At 45.0% G+C, this 13,208-nt stretch overlaps 1 protein-coding gene across 2 annotated transcripts in view; it reads left to right on the forward strand.

Annotated features, from left to right (window-relative positions):
* The first annotated feature begins 7,362 nt into the window (after nt 1–7,362).
* RNF175 (ring finger protein 175) overlaps nt 7,363–13,208 on the forward strand; it is a 55,006-nt gene continuing 49,160 nt past the window's right edge. The window contains exons 1-2 of one of the 2 annotated variants that reach the window (XM_040251416.1): nt 7,363–7,543; nt 10,803–10,944. In XM_040251416.1, the coding sequence (XP_040107350.1) occupies nt 10,819–10,944 (126 nt within the window). In that variant the 5' untranslated portion in view covers nt 7,363–7,543; nt 10,803–10,818. The remainder of the gene's footprint in view (nt 7,544–10,802; nt 10,945–13,208) is intronic. The other variant, XM_040251414.1, reaches the window with a different exon arrangement.

Below are 13,208 nucleotides of genomic sequence, written 5' to 3' on the forward strand. Positions count from 1 at the left end.
AACCAGCAGCTCCACTCCACTCCCCCTTCCCCGCTTCTGATTTCCACTCCCCAGAGGCAGTGATTTTCAACTTTTTCAGTCATTTTTTCTGGTCTGGGCTCCACATTTTCAACAGTGCAGTCATACAACACTTCTTGATTTTTAGTCACTAGTGCTATTGGATTGATTCCCTGCTATGGAGGATAAGAACTACACTCTCTCCCACCATCCTGTCCACCCCACCCCATGCCCATGACTGGCTTTCTTCCAGCCTCTCACGTTAGTTGCATCACACGTTGGCTAAGTCTTCACTCACTACCTATGTCAGGGACTCTAAGCGAATGCTCATCACTCCCAGCCGGGCACTACATGTACACCCTGAACCACTCTGCACTTGCTTCAGTTCTGGTTCCTTCATTTTCTGTGCACCATTCACCCATTCATCACCAAACTCACTGCCAGACTTGGACTCATCCCCAAACTCACTTGCCAGACTCTTCTCAACATGCTGGAGCATGTCAGCGGATCTCTCTTATAACTCCTGGGTTTGGATCCTTTGCATTTGACCCATGTCTTCTCTGTGTATAGGCTCTTCCTTTTGAACCACAATGTTCAGACTTCCTACTGATGTAATTTGATGTGGTTCTTTTTTCGTCAGCTCTGCTGGGCACCTGGTGAGTCCTTTCCTTCGAAACAGCTGTCTTTCAAGCCGTGGGAATTTTCCTGTATAATTTCTGTTAATTTCTTGACTTTAGCCATCTCTGCTCTCTTATTCTGGAAATCCTTTTTTCGGATATGAGATTTCCTGGAAAGATTCTCTAATTTTCCTATATTTTCTTTCTTCTTTTCCACCTCCTTTGGGTTTTGGGGGGTTTTTTTGGTGTTTTTATTTTTATTTTTTTTATTCTTTCCGAGGGAGTGTCATTATTTATCTTCAACATTTCCATTAGATTTTTTTATTTTCAGTTCTCAAATTTTTCTTTTCTAAGATTTTTGTCTGTTTCCATTTCTAAAGCCTGGGGTCCTTGTCCTCATGGGTGCAGAGCCCTCTCCTGTCTCCAGCACTTGGTCATCTTTGGCTGTCTGCCTGTGTTAAAGGGGAGACAGTAAAACACTGTTTGGAAGCTCTTTAAGCAGGGAGAGCTTGTGGAAGGGTAGGCTGCACTGGAGGAGGACCTAGCCTGGCCTTTTCATAGGAAGGATGATGCCGGTCCGTATCTGTAAGTCTTTTCTCTTGGCCTGGACGGTATCGCAGAGACATCCTCTTCCACATGCTGCCTGGCAGCCAGCATCCCCAGCTAGGTGGCAGGCCTAGAGCAAGAGTACAGGTAAAGGCCCATATGCCTTGTGTCTAAAGATTATAAGCCAAGCTGCTCTCACAGGCCTGCCTGCAGGTCCACCAGGACCTCTGCGGCCTCCCTGGCTTGCAGGAAGCACGCCCTCCCTGCCCGCAGGCGGTTTGCTCACCCGAGTGTAGTGGCTACCTGCTGAGGCTGGATGTGCAGGTATCCATTTCCTGGAGCTGCGGTAACAAAAGGAGTTTTCTGAAGGGATAAATTGGGAGATTGGGATTGACATATATACAGCGCTATATACAAAATCAGTAACTAATAAGGACCTACTGTATAGCACAGGGAAGTCCACATTCTGAGAAAAAAAGAAATGAAAATGAAATGTTAGTCGCTCAGTCGTGTCTGACTCTTTGCAACCCCATGGATTGTAGCCCTCCAGGCTCCTCTTTCCATGGGATTCTCCAGGCAAGAATACTGGAGTAGGTTGCTGTTCTCTTCTCCAAGAGATCTTCCCAGCCTAGGGATTGAACCCAGGTCTCCTGCATTACAGGCAGATTCTTTACCATCTGGGCCACCAGGAAAGCCCACATTCTGGGATAACCTATATGATAAAAGAATCTAAAAAAGAATGAATCTTAAAAAAAGAATCTACAAAAGAAGATGTATATCTATAACTGATTCACTTTGCTGTACACCTGAAACTAACACAACATTGTAAATCAACTATAGTCCAATAAAAAGTAATATTTTTAAATAGAGAAAAAATTTTAAAATATTGATAGAAAGGGAAAAAATAGAAATAGAAAAAAATAGGGCTTCCCTGGCAGTCTAGTGGCTAAGAATCCACCTGCCAATGCAGGGGACACAGGTTCCATCCCTGGTCTGGGAAGATTCTGCATGCCAAGGAGCAACTCAGCCTTCTCGCCACAACTGCTGAAACCAGGATGCCTAGAGCCCGTGCTCCGAGAAGCCAGTGTGATGAGACGCCCGTGCGCAGCAGCAAAGAGCAGCCCCTGCTCACCACGAGCAGGGGAGGTGCACGCTCAGCAGTGAACACAAGCACGGCCAAAAATAAAGCAATCAATCTTTACCAAAAAAAAGAAAAATAGAACCTTACTCTTTCACAGTTCTGGGGGCCGGAAGTCTAAAACCTATGTGTAGGCAGGGCTATGGTTCCTTCAGAGACTCTAGGGTGAACCTTCCTTGCCTCTTGCAACTTCAGGGGACTCCAGGTGTCTTGGGCTTGTAGCTGCTTCTCTCAGTCACTGCCTCTGTCTCAACGTGGCTTCCTTCTCCATGCCTGTGTGTCTCCAGGTGTCAGATTGCCCTTCGACTTTCTCTTATATTGACTCCAGGGTTCAGGGCCCACCCTAAATCCTGGATGATCCCATCCCCAAATCCTCAACTTAATCACACCTATAAAGATTCTTTCTTTTTCCAGATGAGATCACAGTCATAGGGACCAGAGGTCAGAAATAGGCCATATCTTTGGGGGTTGGGTAGGGAGGGACAGGTTCATCCCCCTGCAGAACGGAAACCAACGCTAGGACTGGTCCCATCAGATGCCTCAGGGACTCTTGATAGGAAGCAACCCACGGCACAGCTCACCTTCTCACTTCTCAGACTCAGGATTTCCCTGCAGTTCATATCTGCTTCCAAACTACCCACTGGATGGAGGGAGAGAGGCAGTGTGATTATGACGGGGGCCTGGTCCACTGAGACACCAGCTTTGGATGGCCTGGGGTGGAGAGGAGGGTGCAAATTAAAAACTCTATCTCGGCAAAACCAATACAATATTGTAAAGTAATTAGCCTCCAATTAAAATAAATAAATTTAAATTTAAAAAGAAAAAAAAAAAAAACACAACCTCTATCTCGGATTTTCCGGGGCTCGGACTGTTCTTTATTTCTCCCCTTCTTCTCCAGTCCACCTGAGAGCATCAGCCCTATACCAGCCATCTTCAGTCAATTTTTACTCAAGCTTTCAAAATATTTCCTCTTTTTTTGGCCCTCTTTTTTTTCAGGATCTTAGTTCCCCAACCAGGGATTGAACTGGCACCCTCCAAACTGAAAGCACAGAGGCCTAACCACTGGGCTACCAGGGAATTCCCTCAAAATATATTCTTGAGTTAGAAAAGAGGGAAAAAATCCTCTGTGTTTCCAAATTTGAGATGCATGGGGGTAGAGGGGAGGCTTCTAGAGCAGGGCAGTGCCCATGGGGCCTGATGGAAGACCAGGCTGGAATCTCCCCTCCAGATGAGGACTTTAAATGCTTCCCCCCTCCCTGCCAGAGCCTGGGTCTCTGAGCTCATCGAATCCCCCCAGGCTGGGGTGGGGTGGATAATGACACAAAGTCTCACACTGACTGAATCTTCTATTTTCAAGGCAGCTGCAGCCACACTTCTAGAAGTGCTAGGGTCCCTCCACCCCTCAGCCCTCCTGAGGGGCTTCAGCATAGAACGTTTGTTTTCAGGAAGGCTTTTCCACAGTTATCACTAGTGGGCTGAACCATCTTTGCATAAATGAGCCATTCGTATTTCCTCTTTTATGAATGTCTTCTTCATGTGCTTTGCCCTTTACAAATGCTTTATCTCTTTTGGATTAAATTGTAAAAGCTCTTTTTCTATTCAGTTTAGCCACTTCTTGCCTTCACATATGTTATATTTTCTCCAGTTTATCTTTCAAATACAGGTGATTTTAATCTGTTTTTTGTCCTCAAAATTCATCGATTTTTTACAGTTTCTGAGTTCCATGTCATACTTAGAAATGCCTTCTTCACTGAGGTATTATTAAAGTGCTTAACTGTATTTCTTCTAGGCCTTTTCAGGTTTTCCTTTTCACATTTAAATATTTGATCCTTTCGGAATGTATTTTGAAGCCGGGTATGGATCCACCTTTACATTTTTCTCAAATGACTAGCTACTGGTCTCAGCACCATTTTTTTTTTCATTGTTTTGTATTGGGGTATAGCCAATTAACAATGGTGTGATAATTTCAGGTGAACAGCGAAGGAGTTCAGCCATACATATATGTGTCACTCTCCCCCCAGCCCCCTCCCATCCAGGCTGGCACATAACCCTGAGTAGAGTTCCATGTCTCAGCACCATTTACGGAACAACCTGTTTCTTTCTCATTGCTCTGAAGTAGCTCGCTCATCGTCAGTGGCTAGGTCTATTCCTGGGCTCTTCTGCCCACTCACTGTCTTCCTGTTCCTGGGCCCGCAGGCCGTCAGGTAATTTCTGTGGCTGTACTGTGGGTTTCAGTGGCTGACAGACCACACCCCTAGTCTTCACTCAGCTTCTGAATTTTCCTGGATATCCTTATGCTTATCCTTCAGATGAATTTTAGTGTCATTTCAGTTTCCAAAATAAGTTCTCTTAAGCCCCTGGATGGGCTTACATAATAATATACCACAAAAAAAAATCTTTCAAAAAATAGATTCCATGCTAGGGAAAAAAAAATTGTACTATAGGAAACCATTACTAGAAAAGAGATGTCTCTAATTGTACCACCATCGTAGTTTGCTTTTTCCCTAAGAATAAGAATATTGTTTCAATATCAGCTGATCTGAGGAAGTTCTTAATTGTATTTGGCAGAAATCGTTTCAGCTGCAATTTCCACTCCCTAAGCGTTTCTCGTCTTCAGTAGAACAATTTATCATACTTCATTTAAAATTGACTTCAGAAACAGACTCACAGATACAGGAAACATACTGGTGGTTGTGGGGATGTAGGGTGTGGATTAAGAGAGAGAAACTGCTATGTATAAAACAGATAAGCAACAAGGACATGTTGTATAGCACAGGGAATTACAGCAATTATCTTGTAATAACTTTTATAGAGGATCATCTGTAAAATACTGAATCATTCTGCTGTATACCTGAAACTAATATGATATGGTAAATCAACTATACGTCAATTAAAAAAAAAAAAAAAACAAGACTTGGAATCTGGTGGGTAGTTACACATTTATACCCAAAGCTACATTACTTATAAAAGTCAAAGGAAGGGTATCTTCTCAACTAAAAACCCAATTCCCTGTTTTAAGTTAATTTGAACAAAAAGCACTGTGAAGCCAAAGATCTTGAACAGCAAAAAGGGGACCCATGAAGTCTTGGTTGCAACTTTTACTGAGATGACTGGCCCTTGGATGAAGCACCTTCTTAGAAAACTCTCATCTAGCGTCTTATTTATATTCACAGTATTGCCATGAAGTAGATAAGAGCAGTTTTTATGTCAGTCTCCAGCCTCTGAGAAGGAAATGGAGACAAGTACAGGTTGGTGATGTGCCTGGGTTACCCGGAGCTCCAGTCAGCTCAGTGCTTGGTACTGGATGGGTCTGTGTGGCTACAAGGCTCATTCCCAAAGCAGAAGCCAGTCAAGTTGGCCATATCCCACTAAGGAGGGGACTTGGCCTTTCTCTTCCCTGAGGGCTGCCGCTAGAAGGCAGCCTTGAGCCCAAAGTGCCACAATCTTCATTTGGCTATCAGGGACCGCCTGGTAGGATCAGCAAGCGGCAGAGAGCCCCAGGGAAGCTGCAGGCAGCAGTTGCTGCCCCACCCATCTCCTCTCCACCATCTCCCAGCAAGTCCTGAACCTGCCTAAACCTCAGCTAAGCTGTGTCTCCCAGAGCTTTCATCCCCCTTTAAGGAACTGCTCCAGTCTCTGACCAAGGCACACATGTCTTATGGAAACTGAGTCAGAGGACTCCTAGCCTGAACTATGGATAGTGTTGTTTCTTTCCATCTGTCAGAATTGCTTCTCACACTCACACACACACACACACACACACAGAGGAATTGCTTCTGCCATCTCAAGACACTATGGACATGAGTTTGAGTAAGCTCCAGGAGTTGGTGATGGACAGGGAAGCCTGATGTGCTGCAGTCCATGGAGTCGCAAAGAGTTGGACACAATGGAGCGACTATGGTTTTTCCAGTGGTCATGTATGGATGTGAGAGTTGGACTATAAAGAAAGCTGAGCGCAGAAAAATTGATGCTTTTGAACTGTGGTGTTGGAGAAGACTCTTGAGAGTCCCTTGGACTGCAAGGAGATGGAACCAGTCCATCCTAAAGATCAGTCCTGGGTGTTCATTGGAAGGACTGATGTTGAAGATGAAACTCCAGTACTTTGGCCACCTGATGTGAAGAGCTGACTCATTAGAAAAGACCCTGATGCTTGGAAAGATTGAGGGTAGGAGGAGAAGGGGACAACAGAGGATGAGACGGTTGGATGGTATCACCGACTCAATGGACATGAGTTTGGGTGAACTCCAGGAGTTGGTGATAGACAGGGAGGCCTGGCGTGCTGCGGTTCGTGGGGTTGCAAAGAGTTGGACACAACTGAGCAACTGAACTGAACTGGACTGAACTGAATTGAACTGATTTCAAGAAAACAAAGGGGAAAAAAAAAACTTGTTTAATGTCTGATTTGTGTAATGAAAGCTTTATTTTCTTCTTTGCCATCATTGGGGATTTTAGCTTTTGATGCTACTGGACTAGAGGTTAAGCTGTCTATATTCTCCATGAAAGTTATACAATGATGTCTTTCCAAAAATTAGCCTTAGAAGCTTCGAATGACCCAATGTAGTGGATCAGCAGCACGTGGGTACACCCTGTAGGTCAGCCTCAAGCACTTTGCTGGGAATGGTCAGTCTCAAGCACTTTGCTGGGAATGCTCTCCCACCCAGCCCACCGGCTGGGCCAGATTACCCCCTTCTCTGTGATCAGGGTTTAAGTTAAACGAAAAGGAGGTCACAACAATGCTCCAAACGAGAAGCTGGTCAGCTCTAACTGTAAATCCTTGAACCTGGAGAATGTCATCTCCAAGTTCTCACTGGCATCATTTAAGACACCAGCAAAACAAACGTTTTTCACAATTTCTCTAATTCATAGATTACACCAGAAGCCAGGGGGGCACCGCCTGTTTGGAGGCCACTTCCTACAACTCTGACTGAATTGCCAAACAAAACCACAGGAATGGAGCCTCATTTGGTTTCCTGACCTTAGAGAGCAGAATCAAGTATTTATTAATAGTGACCTGATTACTGTTTTGTTTGGGTGTATGTGTGTGTTTAGTTCCGTAATTAAAGATTTTGTTAGCGTTTTCATTCTAAACTATTACAGTCCTAGGAAACATCAGTATTTTTCATGGTTTGAGTTTCTCATGTAATGCTGTAAAATGGAAGCGAAAGAAACAATAAAAATTTGAGAAGGGATCTTTTTATGTTTTTCAGATCTCCCACACAAAGCTTTCTGCGGATGATGAGTGGAAGTAAGTGATTTGTATTTTTTCAATAGCTGATATACTAAAAATTAGATTTCCATTGTAATAGTTTGAGAAATTAAATGCAGCCATCATTTTACTTCTAAATTCCCCAGGAGAGAAGGTGGGTTAGCAAAGCCATGTATGCACAATGATTGTATAGACCCAAACTGCAGGGGTTTCATCTGCCTTCTGCAATGGGCTCCATGCTGCTCCATGAATGTATATGTCCCTCAGTAAGTGTCCTTATATGTCCTTGCTCTTTTAGGCACAAGATGCATCTGGTTTTCCTTTTAGGCTGTTTCTTCTGTGTTGTGGCCCCTACTCTGGGGCATTGGACTCCAATGGGCACCGAATGAAATAAAACTGTTCCTCCTTTCTTTGCATTATGGTCCCCAATTATGAATGTATTCCTAATCAAAATAGACGATATCTGTCACATTCTACACTAATTTATACTTTCCAAAGTACTTCCACGTAGGTTAACCATCTGAGACGCATTTTCACCATACATTCACAAAATCGTTAATGTTATAAAGTATATTTTGTTTGATATCTATGCAAGTCCTATTTTAGACTGATGACAAACCCACTCTTCTATCTATGTATTACACAGGGTGTTAAATAGTTATTTTGAACCTGGAATGTAAAAACTATAACTAAGTGCTTGTACCCTTTTGTTTTTTTCCCTTCCCATTTCTTCAGAAGAATGAATATATTTTTTAAAGAGCTTCTAGAAATCATTCTCGGCTCCTAAGCTCAGCTTCCAATACAGAGACCAATAGCCACCTAATTTTATTCAATTGTTTACCTGATATGGACTTCAGCTTCTCCATTTGATCAATGAAGGGGTCTCAGCACATCTATGGTACCTCCCAGCACTGACAGTCTCAGATTCTATCTGAGAAGATAGATAGATTTCTGAGAAGTTTCAGAATAGTTGAGAAATTATTAACTATTCATGGAAATGCTGGGAGCACAGGAGATTCAACCAGTGCAGTGCTTTAACAACGTAAGTTAGTAAGTTAACAGAGAAGGAAATCCCACTCCAGTACTCTTGCCTGGGGAATGCCAGGGACAGAGGAGCCTGGTGGGCTGCAATCCATAGGGTCTCACAGAGTCGGACACGACTGAAGCGACTTAGCATGCGTGCATGTATTGGAGAAGGAAATGGCAACCCACTCCAGTGTTCTTGTGTGGAGAATCCCAGGGACAGAGGAGCCTGGTGGGCTGCCATCTATGGGGTCGCACAGTCGGACACGAGTGCAGTGACTTAGCAGCAGCAGAAATATTTAGGAGGCTCTGTGGGCTCATTTCTGTGCACTTTCCAGCAGGGGGCACCCCTGAGATTTGGATGGAGCCCTTGCTGAGGTAGCTCTGTACAAATGTTGGTAGAGAGAGACCCAAACCAGGTACCCAATAAGTGGCTTTAAAAGGTCACAGGATGTTGCCCTGGAGTGCTTTCTGATCAGTGACCTAACTAAATGCAAACTTAGAGATTTTGTGACTGATAGTGCCTCACTTGGGGTAGAAGCTAATGCTAACCAATATTTATAAAGTAATTGTCAAGTTCATATTAAATACTATTCCACTTTTACCTAATTCCTGAACCATTCTCTCCTCCTCTGGGCCAGTAGATCCCAGTTTAGGCTGTGCTTTAGAATCGTAAGAGGGACTGTAAAAGTTACTGATGCCTCGATCGCGTCCTGGAAGTCTCTTTGCATTTGCTCACGCTGCCATAGCAGATCACCCAGACTGGGTGCTAAAACAACAAAAATCTATTTTCTCACAGATCTAGAGGCTGCAGGTCCAAGACCCAGGGGCCACAGGCTTTGGTTTTTCTTGAAGCCTCTCTCCTTGGCTTCTGCCTGTGTATCCAGATGGTCTTCCCGTGTCCTCACCTCCTCTTCTCATAAGGACACCAGTCATGTTGGTTAGGACCCGTCCTAATGACCCCATTTACCTTAATTACCTCTTTAAAGACCCTTTCTGCAAACACAGTCACATTCTGAGGTCCTGGGGGTTAGCACTTCAGCTTATGAATTATGAATTTTGAGGGAACCCAGTGCAGCCTAGAACACCGAGCAATGGTCACTTCACTGATCTGGGGTCCAGCCTGGACACTGTGATTTTCAAAAGCTCCTCAGTGATTTCCAGGTCACAGTCCAGGTCAAGCAGCTCTGCTCTAGATGCTCTTGGAGGTCACTTCTTCTACAGGCGGTTAAACCAGGTGACATACTACTTCAGTGCTTTTGTCTACCATGGTATAAAATTAAAAGTCCAACTAAACACAGAAGCGTTTAGTCATCCTCTGAATGTTTGTGCCTAAGATAATACTTAGGCCTCTTCTTTCTCCTTATGATGAAAATAATTTCTACAACTCCGAGGTTTTCCGTAGCCCCACAGATAGTATTCTCTCTATAGACACCATCTGCCGGATATCCTTTTACTTAAGAATGTTAGAAATTACTTGAAATTGTCAATATGTGATTGGAGGGTTTTTTTACTTTCAAAAATGGCAATTTCATATGATACAACCTAATAGTGAGTATTATTCTTCATATGAAAGTGAAAGTGTTAGTTGCTCAGTTGTGTCTGACTCTTTGCGACCCCATGGACTGTAGCCCGCCAGACTCCTCTGTCTACGGGATTTTCCAGACAATACTGGAGTGGGTTACCATTTCTTTCTCCAGAGGATATTCCTGACCCAGGTATCAAACCTGGGTCTCCCACATTGCAGGCAGATTCTTTACCATCTGAGCCACCAGGGAAGACTATTGTTCATATAGATACAAATAAATTATCATATATATGTGTTCTACAGTTATAGAGCACCTATCTTGTGAGATACAGAGAGATCACTATTTTAGATTTGAAAATGAGGAAACTGAGGTGCAGAGACTTTCCCAAGGGGATGATGTGGCAGATGGGAGGTTGGAACCCAGGTCTTCAGAGCCCACCAGTGAGCTTTCGTCCCCACTGATCACCTTGAAAGGACAAGGCTGAAGCCAAAAGTACGTAGGCAAACTAAGGGCAGAGAGGAACTGGTTTCACTGACAGACTCAGGCTCCTCTTCTCTGCTGTCCCTTCCCCCAAGCCTGGGGGACAAGGGGGAACTGAGAACTTAGGAAAACTTTGTAATCAAAGCTTAGAAAACCCCCAGTTTGAAATTCTCAGTTGCTTCTCATGAGTCCTGCCTGTTTTTCTTGTTTTGCTAACTGTCCAAGCATTGAGGGCTTATGCAGCTGACTTCCTTTGCTGGTTGCAGCCTGCAGCAGGAGAGGATGTACGAGACGCACCGGGGACACGAGTCCATGCACGTGGAGATGATCTTGATCTTCCTCTGCGCCCTGGTCATTGCCCAGATAATGCTGGTGCAGTGGAGACAGAGGCACGGCCGCTCCTACAACGTGAGTCACCCCCGGGGGCCGCTGGAAGCCTGCTCCTCTTCCCAGCGCATCCCTCTTTTGTTACCACTTTGAAGGAAATGGTTTGGTTTAAGTCAGTGGCTCTCAGCCCCATGCAGTTTTGCCCCCGGGAGACTCTGAGCAACATCTGGAAACATTTGTGATTGTCACGCCTTAGCAGGAGGGAAGCAGGGAGGGGAGCGGCTACTGGCATGTAGCGGTAGAGGCCAGGGATACCACTCCACACGCAAGAATAGCTCCTCATGACAGAAACACCAGTGGTGCCAAGGCTGAGAAACCCAGGCTTAAGTAAGCCTACTTTCCTTTTGGGCATGAACTAGTTCTGCCAATGGCCCAGGACAGGAGGATTAGGAACGGCAGAAACAAAAGGCTGAGGCTGTCTAACTTGGCTTCATCAGCATTAAACTGTCTTGGCATGGATGGTTTCTGTCCCAACAGTGGCGTGGTAAAGCAGACTCTGAGCTGACCTTTTCCACGTGGAGCAGGATCCTGTTGTCACAGACCCCTCCCACCCAGCACGCCCACTGGAACCTCCCCACCTCATGGCTTTAGTCATGGCCTGGCTTCTTGGACCTGAGACAGGCACTGCCATGCTGAGAGCAGAGCTGCTCATGGCCCCGGGTGCAGCAGAATCAGCTGGGGGAGTCGTTAAATGAGACACCCAGGTCCCACCCCCAGAGTTTTTTCACTCAATGTAGGCCAAATAACTTGCACGTTGAACGAGTTCCCAAGTGGTGCAGACATTACTGGTCCAGGGATGGCACTCTGAGACCCAGCAATGCAGCCCTGAGAATGGGCTGGGTGGGGAGACGCTGGAGAGGAGAGGGGCCCACAGTTCACGCTCTCCATGGCCTGGGGTCTCAGACTGGTCATTGTGTCAGAAAACTTGCCTGTGACAAACGAAGAGCTGGCTTAGACAAGTATTTTATTTTCTTTCCACCCATCATAAAAATTGTTTCCTACATAGCATGAGACTGAAAAGAATTCTTCTAAGTTTCCTCTAATATGTAAATCTAAGTTAATTTTGACCACTGGATTTAGAAAGGGGAATCTTGGGAGATTTTCATTTGTTTTTTAAGCAAATGCATCCATGGGCTGTCATGTCACCACTGTCTTGTAAATTAAAATGAACACCCTCTGTATTCTACTTGGACGAATTTTCTTCAATGAAGGAGGGTAGGATCAAACCTCATTAGTTATTCTCTCTCATATCAAAGAAAAAACCCCTTAAATATATGGTTTCCTTATCTTCAAAATGGAAATAGTTAGCATAGAATTTCTAGACTCCTTAAAAAGAAACCTGGATTTTTTAAAATATAAATTTATTTATTTTTAATAGGAGGTTAATTACTTTACAATATTGTATTGGTTTTGCCATACATCACCATGTATCCGCCACAGGTATACACGTGTTCCCCATCCTGAACCCCCCTCCCTCCTCCCTCCCTGTACCATCCTTCTGGGTCGTCCCAGTGTACCAGCCCCAAGCATCCAGTATCATGCATCAAACCTGGACTGGCGGCTCGTTTCATATATGATATTGTACATGAGAAACCTGGATTCTTAAGGAAAGGGTTTGTAGCCCTGTTCCATCCTTCCTTTATAACTGATAATTACCTCTGAGGTTGTATGAGTTGTTTCCACAAAGACACAGATGTGGATTTACTTAGAAAGAAATCCCCTTTGAAAGGAGACATCACATCAGCCAACTAACTTGAACGGTTTTCTGCCACCACTCCTCTGCCATTTTTATTTGGTGATTTTTGAGGTATCTCATGCTAGAAAGGCTCTGTCCTCGTGTCTGACGAAATTGCTCTTATGGAAGCTGAAGCTGCCGCTGCCTCCATCACTGCGGAGCTTCACGCACTGGCTGCACCCGCCCATGAGCACTCAGGGGCTCCTTGGAGGACTTGCTGCAGCTCGCGGTTCTGAGCCTGACGGCTGGCTACAGCTGTTGGCTGGCGGGAGTGGCCTCCTCAGGTGTTTCCCGATGCTCACTGCACAAGCTGTGCTGCCCAGGACGCCTCTCCAGGAACCTTGCTTTACACTGTGCTCTCCCCCCCAGAACTGGGCTCCCGTAGTCACTCCCCTTCTCCCTGAGGCGCTGGTACTGTGTCCTGCCACACGGCTGCACTGCTTTATGTCTACTCGGATGCGCTCTGTGGTCCTGAGGATACCTGGGAGGTAACCAGGTGACTGAGTGTTGCATCTCTTGGGTGACCCATTGTGACAAAGCCAGGAGCCTC

Source organism: Oryx dammah, unplaced genomic scaffold (assembly GCF_014754425.2).
Source record: "Oryx dammah isolate SB20612 unplaced genomic scaffold, SCBI_Odam_1.1 HiC_scaffold_12, whole genome shotgun sequence".
NCBI classification, from domain to species: domain Eukaryota; kingdom Metazoa; phylum Chordata; class Mammalia; order Artiodactyla; family Bovidae; genus Oryx; species Oryx dammah.